The sequence below is a fragment of the Metopolophium dirhodum genome, chromosome 7, assembly GCF_019925205.1.
Source record: "Metopolophium dirhodum isolate CAU chromosome 7, ASM1992520v1, whole genome shotgun sequence".
In the NCBI taxonomy this organism is placed as follows: Eukaryota; Metazoa; Arthropoda; class Insecta; order Hemiptera; family Aphididae; genus Metopolophium; species Metopolophium dirhodum.
The window spans coordinates 4,652,269-4,674,771 of NC_083566.1; the positions used below are offsets into that span (position 1 = coordinate 4,652,269).

The 22,503-nt window shown below is 33.9% G+C and overlaps 1 protein-coding gene across 2 annotated transcripts in view; it reads left to right on the plus strand.

Annotated features, from left to right (window-relative positions):
- LOC132948941 (uncharacterized) overlaps positions 1 to 20,814 on the plus strand; it is a 93,696-nt gene extending 72,882 nt beyond the window's left edge. For both annotated transcript variants that reach the window (XM_061019642.1, XM_061019643.1), the window contains 7 exons: positions 7,040 to 7,376; positions 7,484 to 7,841; positions 8,031 to 8,153; positions 8,273 to 8,411; positions 10,292 to 10,626; positions 13,967 to 14,452; positions 18,600 to 20,814. In XM_061019642.1, coding sequence (XP_060875625.1) covers positions 7,040 to 7,376; positions 7,484 to 7,841; positions 8,031 to 8,153; positions 8,273 to 8,411; positions 10,292 to 10,626; positions 13,967 to 14,452; positions 18,600 to 18,938 — 2,117 coding nt within the window. In that variant the 3' untranslated portion in view covers positions 18,939 to 20,814. The remainder of the gene's footprint in view (positions 1 to 7,039; positions 7,377 to 7,483; positions 7,842 to 8,030; positions 8,154 to 8,272; positions 8,412 to 10,291; positions 10,627 to 13,966; positions 14,453 to 18,599) is intronic.
- Positions 20,815 to 22,503: the final 1,689 nt, after the last annotated feature.

Below are 22,503 nucleotides of genomic sequence, written 5' to 3' on the forward strand. Positions count from 1 at the left end.
CCTAACACCCACACACACACACGCAGATATACGCTCGCGCGCGCGTGAGTTTAATCCCTCCAACTACAACTTATCTCTTTTCATCGCGGGATCGCAATTTTTTTCTCTCTCCTGCAATCCGCTCATTGCCGCCCGCACAGTATATCGGTATATTTTTCTCGTATTTTTAATCCTTAGCACCACCGGCTCTCGTCGCGCACCATAATATACCTATCTGGAGAGGTAATGCTCGCCGCAAAATTTGGTTTACATGTATATATAGGCACTACGCGGGTTTGTGCCGTACGTGTATGTGTGTGTGTGTGTGTGTGTTCGGGATCAGCGGAATCGGTAGGATCAGAGTACTTAGCGACCTCTCTCTCTCTCTCTCTCTTTCACTTTCTCTTTCTCTCTGGCCCTTATTCTCTCGATATATCCCCCACCCTCTCTTACCTTGTTCCTGTAAACGGGCCCCTAGTTAAGCTCTTTGTAGCCGCTTTAACCGGTCCCTCTCCGCCCCATCCCACCGCGGTGTATACGTTTTAATAAGAACCCATCTCATCGCATAATTTCAAGATGCCACTAACCTCTCCGCGCCTTTCCCTTCACTGTCGTCCAACCCCAGTCCTGCCGCCTTCCCATTTCCTTTCTCTCTTCTGCCGCGCTTTTCACGTGTCTTCCTGCGAGTTTTCCTGAATAACTATATATACAACATTGTCTATGTTTTCTGAGTTCAAGAAACCATAAATACGATTTAACACCAAGATCGGCTTATACACAGTGCTTTAAAATCAATCTTGAACAAAGTATGTAGCGTGTATTATAATATATACATTTATATATGCACATTGTATGTATTATACCCCAACCTATGCGAATTAACAGTAGGCATAATGCGTAGGCGTATTTTTTTTCCAGTAAATACATCATAATAATATTATTTCGTCGTTTTTAAATATACGTTTAAAAACAAAGTTAGTAGGTACCTACCTATTTCTAAAACCTAAATAATATTATCTCTGGAAAGGTTTTTACGACGATCTATCAAAACGAGTAATCATGGCGTTAGAATTATTTCATCCTATAATATTATTACGTCGATAGAATTTTATATACACATAATATGTGTATGTCCAATCCAATTCAATACAATTCTGAATTACATCAGTTCAGATTTAAGCTTACCCAACATTATGTTATTCTATAAGACTATCGATAACAATTATTCTTTATTTTCAATAACATTGATCGCATATATATTATGCTTATCTGCGATCAAACGTCCATTATTTCGAAAAATTCAATACAAAAAGGACGTTTTTATCCGATTTGTCTTAATTTGAATAAGAAGATTTAGAACATTGATATAATATGTATATACATAATACTTGTGCAAGATTAAATCTTTAATTAATTTTTTTGGAATGTATACTATAGTAAGTACTTACCTAAGTAAATATATTTTTAAAACGATATGAAGCATTGTTTTATATATTTTACTTGAAATTAGTTTCTTTAATTCGTTAGTCTTACTCAATTTACACAAGTCTGTTGAAAATATTATAAACTAGTCCAATTCAATTTTATTTTTTTAAATCGAGTTCATACTTTATTATTCTTTACCTTACCTATCATATAAGTGTTAACGTTTAGTTTTGTTTTACTTTATTTTAATGGAAATATGATGTACCCTGCAATTAATTATACGTGAATATGATTGTAACATAATTTAACTATAAAAAATTTAAGATTTTATTTCGTCCATGTCGATTAATAATAAGTTTGTATTTATTTAAAGCCTCGACAACTAAGGTCATTAGCCTGTTACTGTCAGGGTATTGGCATGAAAAAGCCCAGCCCGAAAAAACCTGGGCTGCTTTTCTTCGTTAAACCCACTCGACATTTAGAAAACCCCTTGAAAAAAACCAATGCTCGTTTTCTTGGCGAAATAGAAATTCACTCTAAATTTTTTTTTAATTCTTGTGTTATTTATCAGAAATGTTTAGTTTATAGGTATTAATTAATTTTCCAATTAAACTTTGATTAGAAAAAAATGTAACTATCAATAAATATGGATTCAGATTCCATACATTGCCATCCGGCTTTATGGCCACTACCAAAGACTGATGTCATGACTTATAAATTTAAATTTAACAATTCATTAATTATTCAACAATAAGAAACAAACAAAAAACTTAACAATGGTATGAAAGGTAAAAACCACCAACGTCAATAACAATGGGAAAATGTTGGAATGTCAATAATATCAGACATATTATTATCATATAGTTTTTGGCGGAGACGACAATTATTAAGCATGTAGTAAGCCAGTTACTACTTAACAACATCATTGTAATATAATAGTAATTATACTATACTATAGATTAGCTATACTGTAATTCGGCATAAATCGGATATTAGGAACGGAAATAGGATTTCCTACTGTTTAGCATGAGAAGACAGGCTCACTGAATAATGTAATTACTCGGGGAGTCCTGTGAACGACAATATTCAAATATAAAAATATAAAATAATGGTTATTTTAATTACAACGCTGTACGCGACGATGTTCAATATAGAAATATAAAAGAGTAGAATGATTATTCAATTGAATCATAGATTAGCATTTTTAGCAATACGTAGAAATATAAGGAAGTCATAAAATGCGTGGGCCGGAACGCTGGTCACACACATCACATCCGTGAGCCGAGATACAGTATCTATAGGCAAGGGGTACGGGGAACTTCATATATAAGGGAGCCCGAATCGGCCTGTTTTCAGACGTGTACTACCACCCATTAGTGCAAGCACCTTCACGCCACTCTGTACGAGCATATTTTGGACTTAGAAAAATTATCAACAATATAATAAAATTCACAATAAAACAACAATTGTCTTTTATTTATTATCAAGCACGACTACAACATCAAACAAATTGTCTGCGACCTGCAACTATAATATCTTGGCAGCCACTTATCTACTATCAGTACTACGATAGTAGGTACCAAGCTACCGAGAATATTACAAGCATTTTACTCTAAAAGAGACAAGGCGATAAGGTAAAAATTAGTCCAGCTAAAACATAGAAAAAAATTTCTTATTCTTTCAGATTGGTTTTTTAGAAAAAACCTGATAGGTTTTATCGACGGTTTGTTCATTATAACTTTAACAATAAAACACTCCAGGTTTTTTGGTGTTTTGTGTTTGAAAAACCCTGAAAAATCCAAACGGGTTGGGTTTTTTTCTATTAAAGTCATGGTTTTTTCCAAGCCTGGTTACTGTGGGAGTACGGTTATTTTGGGCAAGTATGTGTATGAGTTGCAAGGATTTGTCACTAAGAACCCAGGTGGTGGTCACCCATCCGAAGTAGTGGCACCGGCCGGTGCTTACTCTCAGATCACGGTTTGTGACTGATTGCAACCACCACGCCATGCCAAGCCACATTAATAATAATAACATAATTGATTTTTTCAGACATTCTGTTATATTTATAAAGACAATCTGCAATAAATTGAATGCGCATTGTAACGAATTAAAACAAATTATTATTTTAAATGTCACAATAAATATCAACTTTAATATTGTATTTGTATATTACCTATGTAGATGTTGGAGAAATACAAAACATAAATTTTACCTGCCACGTTTTCGTAATATAAATATTTTAAACAATTTTAAGCAGACGTAATTCAAATTCTTAATGATTTTTGGATTTCTATATTGTATTAATAATATTAAAGTTATCGCGCATTATTATACGATTCTTTATTAACGATAACATACCTACTTTATTTACTATTTTTAAATTTCTAAGTATTAACCAAAAGAAGTGGGCGGCAAGTAAGAGGTAATTGTTCTGCTGTGCACTTGTAATTATCGAGTGTATCTCGTCATCAAGTAAGTCACTGTTATATGGAATATGGATGTGTTAAATTTGAAATTAATAATGATGATCATTGTACATAAAAAACGATTCTGAGCACAGACAGCCTGTCAGCCTATGTATATATTACTAACAAATAAGTAAATCGTATTATTATTATTATTATTATAGTAATTTATTTTACTATCAGTAATATGGTGGGTGGTATACGGTATAATAGCTTAAAAATAAATCTAAATATTTTGAAAATGTCATTGCGTATAGTAAATCATTAAAAAATATGTTTAAAAAAATTATTCTAATTTAGTATTCCAGAAAAATATAGTAAAATTTCACGGTGTCCCACCGCATGTCGTAACTCCTCGTAATGATCAAAATTGCGTGTATTAAACCTTATTCTTATCTCAACTCTCAAGCAGTGTTTGAAATCAAAAAGTAATATAGCCTAAAAATCACATATTTTAAATAAATAAAAATATGTCTATTTTTTACACAACATAAACGTAGATAGTGAAACATTGAGTATCAGAGCAAAATGTAAATATCTTTTTGTTTTACAATAATATAGAATTACAGTAAACTCTCGTTAAGCGTCAAGAGAAATGGAAAAAAAAAATTCAGACACCTAGTTTTATAGTAATTCAATGGTAATTCAGTGGGGATTTCAATTTAATTCAACATAATGAACAATTCGAGATATCAACATAATACAAATCTACTGTAGTTATATATACCTATGTATAGGTATACTTACTTGTGTTACTAAATAGCTGCGGTACACGCGTTACATCTTACATGCTCGCGAGATGAAAATAATAATATTATATTAACCAACTTAAAGAGTATATCGTTCTATGCTGCGAAAAAAATAATATATATATAATATTTTAACAACAATAAGAGCTGATTGTGTTTTCCTAAAAACAACCCGCTGTAACCGAATGGCATCCCCTTCGAAAGAGAAACCAACTACAACAACAACAACAACAACCCCCGACGACATTTGTATATTCCACATTACGCACCGGATTCGCGAGTTTCCGGTATAAAATCTTCGTGGCATTTAACACAATATAATAATACATATATATATGCCGAACGGGCGAAAACCAAACACACGGTGTGCAGCTATACCTCGTTTATTATTGTTTTTTTTTTCTTTTTTAACCAACCATAAAGAACCACTGCATTCGTTTCGTTCAACAAATCAATATTTCGCGTTCGCGAGATAACGTTTTTCACACGGCAAAGCCACGCGACAGTATTATATTATTAAATCTGGTAAAAATGTCTTCTTAAAAACAGATAACGAGGTTTTTCCGCGCCCCTCGCGCCCTCACACGCTTTCATTTGGATAGCGTTATTATTATTATTATTATTTTTTTTCCCCGGTCTCTCTCCACTCAACAACCGCGTGCCACTCCGTGTCTCCCGTCTCGTCGGGCCCGGTTGGTTCTGTTTTTCATTTCCGTTTGCACCACCACAAAAGGGTGGAGAGGGAGAGAGAGAGAGAGAGATGCTGCCCGTGCGTCGCCGCCGATCCGGTTATTTGTGTACGGCACGTATACAAACGCGCAGCGCTCTGCAGTTTCTTCCGATAAGAGCTTATTATTACTATTATTATATTATTGTCGTAGTCGTCGACGCCGTCGTCGGTGGTGAGAGCGAACCGCGCCGGCTAATAATGAAAAACGCTTTACACCTCCGCGTAATGTACAATATCATATTATTATTATTATTATAAACACCGCACCAACCAGTCAGATAGACACGTACGATAGGTATATTATATAATACTGCCACAGAGACCCGCCACCACCCGCAATGCATTGTTTATCGGGCTGTCAACTTTTGTGGTTTTGAAAAGTTTTTACAAAGTGTCATCTCCGTTTTAGCGGAAAATCCGGGGAGGCACTCCGCAGACGTAGGTGCATTATAGACGCCGGATGTGTCGAGACGAAACGCTATCTCTCTAGGAAACGCTGGATGGTTTCTGCTTTATATTTAATGGTACGATATTATATTTTTTTTTAATCTTGAACTCAGTGGTTGTCTGTAAAGTTATGCGGTTGTCTGAATACTTCTAACGGTGCACTCGGCACGGCGTCATTGAAGATGAAAATAATACGTTATATTATTATGGTGTATTGGTATATATATTATTACTATTATGGTATTATAAATATTAAGTAATATTGTGCATACTCGAACTTTATTAAAATCGGGCCACCATTTGATTTTCTACTCGACGTACTCCCTACAATAGCGTGTATCCAAACCATTATAAGTGCAAGTGCAACGCCATAATATTATATTGTGTATAGGTGCAATAACGGCGATGATGTTTAATTGATTGCATTCTATTTTAATATACTCTTTTTAATATTTTCCAATTTAAATATCAGCTGTGTACTTATTCGATTTAAATAAATAATCAATTTTTAAAACTAACTATATATTTTATTATAATATTGCTATTTGGAAAAATTACGAACAGCAAAAACAAAATACCGATGGTCCATGTATCTAGTAATAATGGATCAACTTCAAATAAAATAAAATAAAATATCTGCAAAAAAAATGCATAAACATGTAGTTGTTTTATAAAAACGATTCATTAAAAATAATCAATTTAATCTAATAAATCCGTCTGAAAAAATAATAATAACTAGTTACAAAATATATAATTAAAAATAAAAACTATCCAATAGACAGAAAATATTACCAATTAATTACCATATTAACTCCCAATAAAATAATTGTACTGTTTTCATCGAATAAAAACGAATATTATGAAATTCAGTGATGTTTTCGAGATTACGACTCGAGTGATAGAATACAATAAGCAGACCAATAGTTTCCAAAGCGTCTCAAATTAAACTTTAATCCGTCCTTAAAACTCCGGCCTAAGAACCGTGTCTGAAACCCGTTTTCAGATTAGAATGAATATAGACTCAACTCTGGCTTAAGGCTTAGTCGAAGAATTATAAACTAAACTCTTTGGATTAATATTAACATTATAAATACGTCTTCGCCTGATATACATAATATAATAATATGCACAGGCGCGTATAGTACACTGGACAGCAATAAATATCGTGTACTATCACTGCGGATTGTTTTTTTACACTGTTGTTTTATTTTTTTAAAAAACGTTAAATTCATTTTTTTTTTTAGCGAAATCTATACCAGTTCACTGCATAGTGGAATCGATCAACCATGTTTATCAATGGAGCCAAAAGCACTCGCCGTCACTGCATCGTCCTAAAGGCCACGTAGAATTGGATAGATTCGTCATCATCCCGAACAACACTGCGTTTAGAGATTTGACGGAAGCCGCATTGGTACGCCTGGGCTATTCCAAAGACACGGCAGCGGCGTCGAAGGGATTGGTAGTGCTGAAGAACTGGTTGCCGTTAGACCTGGACACAATCGCCGAAGATCCGGTGCTGACAGTGAACGACGTCCTCGGAGAACTCACTACCTTAGCTACTCTGAGAATACTCGTGTTCAGGTAAGTTTTCACACCTAGTGGAATGTTATTGTTACCATTATGATGAAATATTATGCGATTGCCAATAATTATGACCAGCTGTATTATTATCTCGATTGCCTTTGCAGGGAAACGAAAAACCGATTCTCCGATTTGAAGGACAAACTGTTGAAACTGCTGTTGGTACAAAGCCAAACGCAGCTGACAGCGTCGGGATGTCCCCTGGACGAAGCGATAATATTGCAGATGATGAAGGTGGGGCAAGCTTGCCCAGATTTGCCCGAAGATTTGTACAAAAAATTCGAACAATGGTGGATCATGCAATCGTCAAACATCGTTCCCAAAATACAGCCATCAGTATTGCCGCAATCAGTGAGAGACATGTTCTATCGTAACGGCTCGTCGCCAAGGCAGTCCATCAACATGCAAGACAACCCCGCTAATTGTATTGTTCCTAAATCAGACCCCAAGACACACAGTCTCCAGGTGATTTAATTCACACGATAATTATTATATTATTACATAGAATCATCCGCGTTGTATATTTTACAGTACTCGACAAATCGTGTAGTTGTGTGTTATCTGAGTATAATAAAATTATTATTTTATTATTTGGGTACCTAATTTGTATTATTACTTGAATTGTATTGACAAATATGATGTTTTTGTTTTTAGTCTGTTTCTCAAAATCAGTTCCAAGGTCAAAAAACGCGTATGCGTACAAGCTTCGATACAGAACTCGAACTCCCGAAATTGCAAGCTTGGTTCGCTGAAAATCCTCATCCAAGTAGACAACAAGTACGTCTTTCGCCCGTATACATAATATACTAAATTATATATTTTATATAATATTATTTTTATGAAGCTTTGACGTAATTCGTGTTAATTGTCGATTTTTGATACTATTTTAACAAAAGATACACCACTACGTGAGTGAATTGAACAATCTGGAATCGCGAAAAGGCCGTAAGCCGTTAGACGTCAACAACGTCGTATATTGGTTTAAAAATGCCAGGGCAGCTCAAAAACGGGCTGAAGTACGTGGCACAAATTCAGGTCAGTATACTTACATACTAAATAATACTAGTATTGTTATTAAAATTTGTTTTGGAGAGGCAAATCATTTGTTTTTTACAAAATGCTGCAGTAGTGCAGTGACCACTTCAACACCTACCTTTCTCATTGCTGTCCTATTCTAAATTGTATAAATAAATGTCTAGGTATAAATATTGCTCATAGCTCAACTTCTCTCCCGACAATGGCTGACACGCATCCAAATATAGCTCATATAATATTATCCTCTTAATAAGAAAATGTCATTGCTATTTTTCTTCAAAATCTAGCCTAAATTTCACACTATAAACCTAACTAGACAATTGAATACCTAATTCCAAATATCAGTTCTCTTAAAATAATATATAATCTACGACATGTAGTCCTAAACAATATGATATAATCCGTCCCACGAGAAAATTAGAGCGTTTCGCGCATGTAGACAAACGGCGAGCCGCTCCGTTGCACCGCTTCCCCTCCATTTTGTAACAGTCGGCGGCTGTGGGAATGCTAGTTTTGGTCGCCGTTCGGTCTACTTCTCTCGTGGGATGGAGCATAGTATACATGGGTATTTATAATATTAGTTACATTGGAGGTACCTATAGGTAATATTCTTGGAATTCATAATACATTTTATGTAGATTAGTACTACGTTAATTTCAACATTTCCGTAAACTCCATAGTAGATAATATTATATATAACTAGCTGATCCCGTGCACTTCGTTACGCGTTAAATGTACAAACTGTATATGACTCAAACTTTGTTCAATGCGTTATTTAATATTCGGTGTATGATGTTCTAGATTTATCTTAACTTTTCTGTTGCCCGGAATAAAACTCTGATTCGCAGCAGTATATTATTAGGTAGGCAATCTACCTGCGGTAGATCGCGGACCCCGTGCTATTAGTACATAAGTGTATGATTTAACTCTAAAGGATCAAAGTTATACCGAGTTTGTCGTTTTTACTTAATTCCACCTACGGTGGATTAATATTATCAATTAATACAAAATCCTAACCTAACCTAACCGTACTAAAATCCGATGAATAAAAAAAAACCAAATTTAATCCTTTTTAAATTAGCCTATCATCTTCCAAGAAGTCTAATCTACACATAAACATTCTTTTTTATGTATATATTTCGACAAAAAATAATAATACAATAATCGTCAAACATGCCCGATTAACTAATAGCAACCAATATATAATACACTATTATTATTTTTATTTTTATTTTTTTCTGGACAACCCTTATCACTTAGGGGTATGAAAAATATATAGTAGCTGATTCTCGGACCTACTGAATATGCACATATAAAATTTCAAAAAAATCGGTCGAGCCGTTTAAGAGGAGTATGGTAACTGACATTGTGACACGAGAATGTAGATAATCGCGCTATTGTAGGTTCGAAGTTTGACTTTGAACAGTTCTGGGTAAAATCAATCATTGGTTTTCCATCACAGTGTATATACGATACACCACACTGACACTCAATATATAATATACCTATATTATATAAACCAGTCTGGCTATAGTATAAAAAATGTGGACTTTTCAACACCTACCGTAGCATAGGGGGAGGGGGGGGGGAGGCTGCGGCCCGTGAGTCTGTAATTACGCCACTTTGCCGTGTAATATCTCAATCTGCGATGGCATAATATTGGAGTAGCTGCCAATAATGCGTGGGCACCTACCTAGGTACACAATATTATTAACGACCGTAATCCGAGTGGAATAATGCGATTTAACGATATCGTTTTCTGTGGACTCGGCCGACCGCGGCAACACGCCTACGCCGCAACATACCCCCCCCCCCCCCCCCCGTCATTGTAATATTATTATAGCGAAGTATCCGTTGTCTACAATGTCTTTGTGTCGCAGGCGTCGCAGACAATATGAACCCGGCGAACAACGACGGCAACGCGAACGGTTACTGCAAGAGCAGCAGTCCCAGCGAGCACGGCGGCAAGTCGTACAGCGGGCAGGGGTCGGTGAGCGAGGCCGAAGACGACGACGACGACGACGACGACGACGACGAAGAGTTCGGCGACAACCGGGACGACGACGACGACGACGACGACGCGAAACCGCCGATGAGCCCGCCGGCGGAACAGCCGATATCGTTGACCACGCACGGCCGGTTTAGTAACGGCGAAACTCTGTTGCAGTCTCCAAGACCGCAATCGCGCAGCTCACAGCAGAGCCCCGAACACAAGGTAAGATAATATTATATACGCGTCGATGTTATGATAATGTAAGGCCACACCATTATTTCAAATACTGGCTGAACTGTCTATTGCAGTACGCGTGAAAATAAAAGAAAACCCGGGGGGGGGAGGTAATCTTTTCTTAATCTATTTACAAGAAAATAGGTACGTCACATTAAACAATAAATGTATACGTTAACAATAAATTATACGTCACAATAAATTCGGCATAAAAATGTTTTTTCAGTATTATTGTTAACAACTCGGAAAAATTTACTTTTTATATGGTGTTCGTCGTTATTTCTACACGGACATTGTTCTATTAATAAAATATTTATTACGTTCGCTGCTCCTCACTTAAATTGGATACAAATTACAAATATCAGAGTATCATATTTATTAACTAGGAATCATCCGGAAACCCCATGCTTGTGCTCAGCTTGTATCTGGCTGTCGAAGAAAACGCCCAAATAATTGCGATCCACGAACGACATAGACATTAATATAATGTATTATATTTTAATAAAAAAAAAAGAAATTTCAAGGAAGTTCTAAAATTAAATTTATTCAAGGATATAATAAGTCACACAATATGCATGTAGTAGGTAACTATGGAATAATAATTTAACATCACATTACATTTTAATTCATTAAATTTGGTTGTATGAAGTTGAACGTATTTTAAAATGTGTTTTATTTTCACGAACATTATCGATTGTATCTGTTCGATACCTAAATTTGTGATAGTTTTGATTTTGGTTATAATTGTTATTTTACTCTGGCAAACAAAAGCATTGTGTTAAAACTTACAGTTAAACATAAACTATTTGGTAAGTTTCAATACGTGAATTAAAAATATTATTAAATAATATTGCAATAATATAATATATTTTAGGTATTACATAATTTATGAATGTACTGCAAAAAAAGGCGTTTTTCATATTTTATAAGTCATCAACAAAATTGTTGGCATAATTGACAAAATATTTTCAAAAATATAGGTTTCTACATAATTGTATTATAGTTTTTAAATATTATCCACTTAAGATAAATATACGCGTACTGCAATATACACTCGTATCGTTATAATGTACCTATAATTCTTGTTTGTGTAAATAATTAATATAACCTTTTTTTTTTTTTAAATTCGTAAAACACACAAATATGTCGTTTATATTGAAAGTGTTTATGTCATCAGTCGATCATATACCATGTTCTTTACATTTTCCACATAGGAGTTTGGAAATCTCGTATTTATTTTAGATTTGTTTATTAAACAATACGATATTATTTTTCATTAGAGTAAAGTTAATAATATAGTTAGTAGTTACACTATAATTTATTTTTATAAAACTACGATTCCCCGAAGTTAATACTGTTAAAAATACTGTAAAAAATAAAAATCATTAAATTGTATCTAAAATATCATACATGTCTGAAAAGTGTTCATTTAAGTTATTAAGTACCTACCTAGTTCACACACATTTCAATTTTTTTATACGATTCCAAAATATTAAAAGTTATCTGCTGCATTATTATCGGAACACTTTGCGATTACCGGTTGTCGAGTTTAAAGTTTATTTGTGACCTACAGTAAATTAATTTATTCCACACACGTAAAATAATTCCGGGCACGTAGTTTTAATAACACCAAAGGAATGGGAATAGCACATATTATAATACACGTGTAACGCTGTAATGTGTATTAAATATAGGTGATTCATTCCAAGTTATAAACAATTTGGTTTGCAAGCGTCAGAGAGCCGCGTTTTTAATAGAGGAGTAAAAACTTCGATTGTCTGATTTAACTATATTTAAATATATTTATATTAATATTTTTATATTTATATTTACCTATACAATATTATAAATTAATCAAATCATAACAGTTATAATTACATAATAATATACCCGTTTATGTGTATCGTAGCCTGTAAGTACTATACAATATCACTATAACCAATATTTACAATCAACAACTATACCTATGTAGTTAAACCAATTCAATAAGAGTCATTTTTTTTATTTATATATACTATATATGTATGTTATATAATATTATCTCATGGTCAAGGATGACATTTGAGAGACGAAGTCATTGACTGGGAAACGCAGTCAATATTCAATGTAATTGAGCTAATTATTTAAGGAAGTGTTGTTAAATAACATTATGTACTATAATTATCTACCATACTATTATTATTACCTACAATAATTTTCGTATTTTAATTTAGTCTTATAATCATGGTTGGTAAAATTATAAACTTGCCCCCCCCCCCCCCCCCCCCCAACACAATTATTCAATAGTCTTGATGATTAATTATGTATTTTTACAATATGTATTAACTTATAAATATAAAGTAAGAACTAATTATCATTTAACCATAAATGGAATATATTATGAGAGTGTCCGAAATTTAAATTATCCGTATATCTGAATAATATCTAAATCTGGATTTGAATCAAACTCTTATCTGGATTTCCCGAATTATTCGGATTTATGGATTTGCTTTTTATGTGAATTATAATTATTTACAATGTATTTGTAAAATAATTTTTTTTTTATTGTAATGAAAATATGTTGTACAATTTAATTTATTAGAATATAAAAATGAGTCATAATCAGCATATTTGGATTTCCTAAATCCGGATTTGTCAAATCCGAATGATTCGAATTTTTGAAATCCGGATTTGCCCACCACTTATTAACGTCACCGAACGTAACATATTTTATACACAATATACCTTAATCTATTCATAGGATATTGTAGTCTTGGAATTAACCACACTATCCAATAAAATAATATTTTATTAAAGCGCACTAAAAATAATACTCTGGTCTGGTTGGCGATTAATGTTTCTCGCATACCAAGTTAAGATTTTGTAAAAATGCATACATTTTTTTCCTTATTTACTTGTAAATAACAATAATTTAAATTTTTTTGAAAATTATCTTTTAGCCAAATACGTGCTGATTTAATGTTATTTGAAAATTAACAAATTAACAAATAAAATTGTTATTTTGCCAGTGGGCCGAACTTACTTTTTAACTCTTATAATAATGATAGAAATAATTTTTCATAATTTATAAAACTTTTGACTGATAAATGTATAGTATATAATATACCCAATGATAAATCTTAATTATGCAGCACAATACTATTTCCTTCGCAATATTCTCCAAGAGTAGGCCATACAAGTGTACTTGAAAAGAAATAAAACACTTCTTAGCGTAATAATAATAATACATCGCCATCAGATGATGGGCAATATACCCTAAAAACAATTTTACAATTTACCGTTCTGAGGGGAATTTGAAACCAAAACACTGTTTTGATTTTTTAAAAAGGTGATGGTGATCAAGGAAGAGCCACCAGATAAGGATAAGACGACCGTGACCACCGGACTGAACAATAACGATTACGAGGACGAGGACGATTTCGACGAGGACATGATAGACGGTGACGGGTCGGACGGTGGCGGTGGTGACGACCGCGACGCGATCGGCAACAGCTGCAAACGGTTATCATCGCAACAACAACAACAACAACAACGACAACAACAGTCAGCGATGTCTTGCACCACCAGCCCAGTGGACGACCACCCAGTTGCCACGGGACACCACCACCAGGCGACGCCGCCACCCCCGCCCCCGCCGCTGTTCCACCGCGCCGCCGATCTGCACCAGCCCCTGGTCCGGCCCGGGTTCTCGATGGTGCCAAACTCAATGTTCGGCCACAGCTTCATGTACATGAGCCAATGCTTGCCCGGCTTCAATATGGGCCGCCGGCCACAGACCGGCACTCCGCCACCGCCACAACCGCAACAGCCTCAGGTAAGTCATCGCGTACTATTACCATAGTTAGAGTAGGTGCTTACTAATTAATAATCATCGAAATATGATACTCGAACCCCCCAGTAGCATATTTTGTATGAAGGTGGCCGGGTAGGTGATAAGTGGTTTCGGAAATATGGTGGGGTTGAGTCGCTTTTCAGCCGTTTCACTTTTCGGCCAAACAAAAGTTTTAATAATATTTACTTTACATTATCAATTATTACACATACCTATGGAAAAGTATTATAGTTATTGGCTATACAAAATATGAAATATAAAAATAAAATTACAAATCAATATTATCACTACCTATTCTGTTTATAAAAATAATAATATAGTTTGTTCGGTGGTCGTCGAGTTCGATTGCAAAGGCAACTATCTAAATTATATTAAACCCCGTGCATATTATGGGTAGGTATATGACATATTAACTTAAGAACAATGTTAATATATTTGAACTACGGCGGTGGTCGGTGGAGAAGTATTGCCGACAGTAGTTCCTACTCCAGCTCTCGATACCACGTAAAAAATAGGTACGTTCTCGGTATTTAGCTCCCCATTATCGAACCAGATACCGAGTGCTTTTCTCCGTAACTACAATTTGTATGCGATGCTTTTCAATACTTTTCAGGATTATCATCACTATCATACTATACCGTGATATATTGGAATTAATTACAACGACTAAACAGTTATTTTTCGAGGTCAGTCTAATAAAATAACATCAGGGTTTCCGCGGTAACTACGATATCAAAATGTATTCCTCATCAATATTATATTACATTATATTAAATCGTGTTCTATGCTATGCTATTATATTTTATTATATAGTATAATATACTATTCTAACATTAACTTTAAGCCTTAAGGTAATGTTAAATTATTTAATCCGTTTGATTACTATAACAGTTTTCTATAGGATATTAAATAGGATTTAAAATTATTGTTATTTGTAATTATGATTTACCGGCAACCGCCAACACTAAAAAAAATATTTTTTTAATGTTAAATGTTTTTCCTCTAAAGTATAATTTTTAAACTATAATTTATTTTTGTTTTTTATATTTATTTGATAGATCACCTGTTTAATTTTTAACATTTTAAAACATTTTGTTTCATACAATTTAAAATTATTAAAAACATGATGGTCTTATAACTTAATTTTCGATATTAAGATTGTCATGATAACCTGGAAGTACCTACCTTTCCCCCTCCCACTTGGACATGTAAATTAGAAAAATATAATAGTCGCGATCGACTTTCCGTTTTTAGATTTCTTTTCTTTTCTTTCACTCCATCTACATTTTTAAAATCTGAAATGTCTGTAAGGTTAAAAATTTGACAAAAAAATACAGTTAAGAAATGCTGTTTGCGGTTGCCACCTTTATATACTATACAAACAATTTAGTAGGTATCTATTTAACATCGGTAACTACTAACCACCGAAATCGCCATCCATAGTTTGTTCGTACCTAACTTTAATCGAAGAAAACCCTTCAGAATATAGTATATACCCAGGCTAGACGACATGAATTATTGGATTTTCTGGATGCGTGAAGTTAAATGTGTTGTTAAGTTGGTAATTCATAAACCCTGAGTAGTAAAGTATGGATTTCACAATAGTTTACTTTAGGTGAAAAAAAAATTAACAAAACAAATATTGAAATATTTACAAAGCTACACACCTATATAGATATGAACACTTTAATAAACAAATTAGTTTTTCAAACAGACGATAAAATATAATTTTCTCTATATCATAGATACAACATAATAATATAATATACATTTTGGTTTCAATATTTTTATACTGTCTGCAGACGATTTGTTGCGACTGTCGTTGGACTACGGGTTGGTAACCACTGTTGTGTTTTGTGTATTACTTATTTATAAAATGTCCATGTGGTGAATTTATATCGTGGTTTAGTTATGGGTAGTACCTATATAGTTGCTAAAGTGTAAAAACAAACGATTGCGGTGGTCTGACAGGCCTCTGGGAGGGGGTTCTGAGTCTGACGAAGAGTAACGGGAATTCGAATAGTGAATATTTATATTTTTCAAATTGTAATAATGTTAGATACGCTGCAATACAAAGGTGATATCATAGGCGGATATTTGATTGAATTTTAGGGGGCTTAAATTTTTCTTTTCAAAATAAGCCGTTGGGGCTTTGCCCCCACCCTCTCTCTAATATCAATATTACCTTCAGTACGCATTAACTACTAAATTACTAAATTACTAAATTACAACACTACTGAATACCCATTACTAACTACATAATATGCACTTTGAAAATCACCGTGATATAGATATCTTGAGTTAAGTTAAGATAAGTTGGACACTGAGTTATATATTTTACTTATTCGGAATGAGGTAATGACTAATGCGAGTATTTCGATGCAATGAGTTCGTCAGAACACTCAGAACCGCGTTTATCTAGCAGATAACCGCGGTTAGAACGAAAAGTACTGCATATTGTGAAAACACATGCCATAGTATACCACATGTATTATTTCGTATGTACTTACAAGTTACAAGCAATACGTTTTTAAGCGTTTAATCAGCAAACACATAATTAAATTATGTAAATTGCAAATAGTGAACCAAGAAGTAATTATTTACGGATAATCTTTAGATAGTCAAAAGTGTATTTTAATCGCCAAACCATCTTCTGAGAATCCGCTTTAAATAATAGGTACTAAATTCACTCAGGATAGTAAGTACCTTATAACAGATACATTATCAAATAAAGCAATCAAAGCACTTGATGTATAATACTTGACAAAAGGAAAAATAATAATGACAGTAGTACCTAATCACGGTGTATTTTAGTACACCACAAACAAAAAAATATCATTCAAGAACAAATAAAAATTAAAAATATTCAAACGGATTATTGTCAGAAAAAAAACACCTCATGATTTTTTAACGATTATCGCAAAAACTGATAACACGATTTATTCTACTCTCGTTGATAAATACAAATTAAATAAGTTTATACACATATAGCTACTACTTACGCAGTACTTGAAAATATGTTTAAAATTATATCAGGTCTTATTTATTGTGGATTATTATGTAATTACCTGTTTGCAGTTTGTGTACTTTGCACAGTTAGGAGTTAGGACTAGTATCTATACTGGTATAGAACACTAAAATGTTCCCATTTTTGACATGTAGAGAAAAAAAATGTTCTCGTCAACATTGTTTTCTCTCGTAGTTAAACCTGTTAATACGAGACAAATATAATAATATATTAATATATGTCTTAATGGTTGGTTAGAGCTTGAGTAATATTTAATATTCAATTATTTGTTGTTTACTGGTGATCTTAACTTATTCGGATATCGGTAATTTGATAACAATATAAAATCAATACAGTATTAAAACATTGTCTTGTACTTAACTTTAAACTTACCTATTTGAATATATACAATTGAAGCGTGAAGTTTCACACTGACCAATGATCATTGTCCATGGACGAATATGGTGATACTATAATAATTGTTCAATCGAAATGATTAAACCATAAAACGAATATTGTCATAAGTACATTCAACAATATATTTTGTGGATGTGAAGACTCATGTAAGCCATTTATTATACATAAAACCAAGAGCGGAATCGAAAACAATTTTTTCGGTTTGGTTTTGGATTTTAAAATCTGGCTTTTTATACAAACAATTTTGTTCACCGGTTTTAATAACCAAAATAATTATTTTCTGTTTTTAAAACGAGTTATGAACTACAATGGTTTTGGTTAACCACTTTCAGGTTTTTTTTTAAATATATAAATATTTATGTTACAATGCCTTTTCATTTGGGTTTATACCTAACATCACTTTTTCCTGCATACAAATAATTGTGAATGTACAGTCAAAAATTAACAAAACATGTTAAATGTACATCAAACGTCCATGTATGCATCGCTAACGTAGGTAAAAATAATTTCACTCGCCCAAACAGTATAAATGATATTATGGTCGCCCAAAATTATTACACTCGCCCGAACGACCACCGCCTGACACTATTGCGGACTTACGTTATATGCATCTCATTTCATACCTCCACGCACACACACACACACACACTCACCTCCACCAAACCGAACGTCGAATGAATTTCTATTGTTTGCGCGTGTTGACAGGTGTCGTCTGCAGCCACCGCAGCGGGTCTAAATCTGTCGGCGCTGGCCGAGGAACGCCGGAAACGGAACCGGACGTTTATCGACCCGGTGAGCGAGGTGCCGCGGCTCGAACAGTGGTTCGAGCACAACACGCATCCGTCGCACAGCCTGATCGCCAAGTACACGGACGAGCTGAACCGGATGCCGTACCGGCAAAAGTTCCCGCGGCTCGAGTCGAAGAACGTTCAGTTCTGGTTCAAAAATCGCCGGGCCAAGTGCAAGCGACTTAAGATGTCCCTGTACGACGCCATGTCGCCAAAGGATCAATTCTCCATGCCCACGTACCTCAATCACGATTAATGCTGTTCCACGCGTCGTTGTTAGAAACAAACATTTTCACGGATGAATAACAATATTATATTATACTAGGTATTAAATACAATATTATATACACAATATTTATACGATAAAAATATTATTTGCTATAGGTACACCACGCGGCTGCTCGTGTGTACAATACTACTACTATGGCATCGTTATGTATTATTCGAGTATTAAATCACGTGTAAAGATGAAAAAATTTTTTTTTTACTAAATTAATACTTTCGGCGCTTAAAAAAATGGAAAAAAAATTCTGAACAAAACGAGTAAATATTTTCATTATAAGTATTCATTATTTATTTTTCAATCGGTTTTTCCTTATTATATAGTCGTGCTAGTCAAAAACGTTATCCCCCCCCCCCCCCCAAATAAATAAAACATCCCCTACACACGTAGATAGGTACTATATGCGTTCGTTATAAACATCAAAAAATATAATATTTTAACTTCCGAATAATATTTCGTACTCGTAAGTACGAATAATAATTAGTCCCGAGAATTTAGTATAATATAATAGGTGCGTCAATGTTTTCCGAGCCGTTCACGCGAAACAGACAGCGTGTTTCGAGGAGAAGAGCACAAGTTTGCACAATATTATATATTTTATACTTTGGTATAAGCGTTCTTAGCTCTTCGCTTTGGGCATCGCCGGGTTCGAAACGTGACCGTTCGTCGACGCATTCCCGCTGTAAATATTGCACACTCGTCATAATAATAAAATAGGTAATAATATTTAATAATAATAATAGTAATATAATCGCAATAAAAGATCGCCCACATAATATGATATAGTATCTTAATAATATCGCACCTCGTTCGTTGACGCGTATAAAAATAATTACGATCCAGCTGTGGTCTTGTCGCACCACACCTCCGCCGTGGTGTCACGTTAACCAAAACCAACGGACTATAATCTATACCATTATAATATGATGTAATTATTTTTCGAAAAATGCGTCCGACCCGAGTTGTATCGTCGAGAAATCGGCGAGGTTCCGGAACAGAATTCGCACACGATTTCAATCGACGGGTCAACGGCCTTTTTTTTTTGGACCAGATCTCGGGACGCGTCTTGTCGTCCCTGCTCTTGTCGGCCGTGGCCGTGGCAGTTATTTATTTGAGGTCACTCGGGGATGACGGAAAGGGCGGTGGAGTTTTCGACCGTTTTGCCTCCAACGAGTGCACGATTAGTGCAAGTCGAAACTTAATCGCGTTTATGAGTAATAATTAGATATCGATAGGTGTATTATAATCATGATAATAATAAATAATAGTGTCGCGTAGTCTTATCGATATAATAGCTGTTAAATAATATTCATATTTGTATTTGGATTTAAAAGCTTTTGAACGTAATTATGAAAATATAATGCCAAAAAGAAAAAATAATGTTTATCTCGCTGGCCATTAAACGCTGATGTGATGAATTTCACCGGTCGCGCATTGTATAATATTATAGCGGATTAAATAGTTATACTAAAAAAAATGTTCCTGGGCGGACCTACAAATTTGATATTATGCCTGATATTACGTTTCTGAGATCGCGGTCTACGGTCTGTATAATAATAATATTTCACGTCGACTACTATGGGTTCTAACTGACCCATCGACATGTTGCATTCGATTGTTCTTGGACAACATTCCTCTATACCTTCCGGACAAGTCTGGGACAGCGTAATCACTAGATCAGACGACTATAAAAAATAACGATTGTAGTTTTGAAACAAAGCCCAATCCGTTTTGTTGATATTAATATTAGGTCTGGGACGTGTACAGTTATGACAATTATTATGATGATATGTAATATTAAGCAATGTCATAGACATCGCGGTTCTCTCAACATATTACTAATTACAATTTACAATAATAAATTACATTATCATACCGAGAAGATGGTGATTTTTAATTTTTGTTTGTTTTTGTAACACCGATTTTTAATTTTTGTCCGTTTTTTAACACCGATTCTTCAGAAACGACAGAAACAATACAATATATTTTATCTGTAGATCGGACCAATATATGATCTCTCGCTTATGGTTTTTGTTGGTTTTTTTTAATTTGTTGTCGTTAAATTTTTTATGATATTATTATTTATTCATTTTTTTTTTTTTTTTTGTTGTTTGTATTATATTATAATTTTCAATTATTTTTACGAATCGCCTTCGCAGTATACGCTTGACACTATATCATAGTATCGGCGCTAAATGTTTAAGGATTTGGGATAAATAATCGCCCGAGATTTTCAATAGGCGGTGTTAAGTTATCTACAACATCGAAACCAAAGATTTATGTTCTATGTACGGTATACTTTGTTTTGTTTGTTTGTTTGTTTGTTTTATTAATTTATACTATTTTAAAAGCGATCATGTACAATATTATTAAACTGTATTATACAATATAATATTATTATTATCACATTATACGATAAAGTGTTTTTAATAGTTATTTAGGGTTTTGTTGGTAAAAATTAAGCGTTATTATTATTATTGATTTTTTTTTTGTATTTTATTTATTTATTTGTATTTTATTTTATTATTATAATCTTTTTTTTTTTTGTTCCTCTAGTTTAGAATAAAAAAATAATCTTACTATTATTAATTTATTTCAAAGTCATATAATATATGTATTTCCAAATACATAGAATGTATTTTAACAATAGTCGGTTCAATTATTCAACAAAAACCTTTTACTTATTATACTCCTCTGTTGTATCCTATCACCCATTCACATTGATTCCGTTAAAAATGAATGTTCAAAAATAAAAATTTGTAACAAACAAAAGAGGGTCGTTTACAAATCCAAAAGGGCTGCAGCTAAGTATTGAGAGCCACCGATTTAATTAAATTCTTTTTTCACTAGTCCTTTTTTTTCTTTTTTACTCATTCCCTACTCTCTATGTATTTTTAATTCCGAGAGGTTTAAGAAATAAAAATTAGCCTTCCAGTGCGAGGGTGGAGGTAGTGGTAGTGGTGGTTACCAGTAATGCAATTTAAAAACATAATCCAAGATTTATATAGTGGAATTTCGTACGTACGCATTCACACACACACACAGACGCGTCAGACATTTGTTCGGGAAATGTTAAAAACTTGTAGTTTTTCCGTGCTGCAGACCTCGACAGAATAAGAAACATAGCTCGGAGTGAGCGATTAAAGGATTTACCGTCATTTGTTTGGAAAATAAGAAAAAATAAACTCATCCCGATCGAATGGACGCTGCAAGGTTTGTTTGAACGTTATTTATTTTTTTATTTGCATTAAAAAAAAAAAAAAAAAAAACAGTAATAATAATAATAATAAAGCTATGCCATTATTTGTTTTTGAAACTTGAAATTAATTTCGTACGCGGCTTTCCTCCGTCGCGCGAACCCGAACACATCCGCGCAGAGAAATCGCCCCACAAACCTTCACGACTGTTGTAGTTTTCCTCCGCGTGACTTGAAATCAAGGCGATTTCGGTTACGGCACGTGGCTCGGCACATGGAGTGGGTTGCACCCGCCGGCGGGTAGAGCGGTGAAAATGGAAAACCCCACGGTCCACTCTCGGT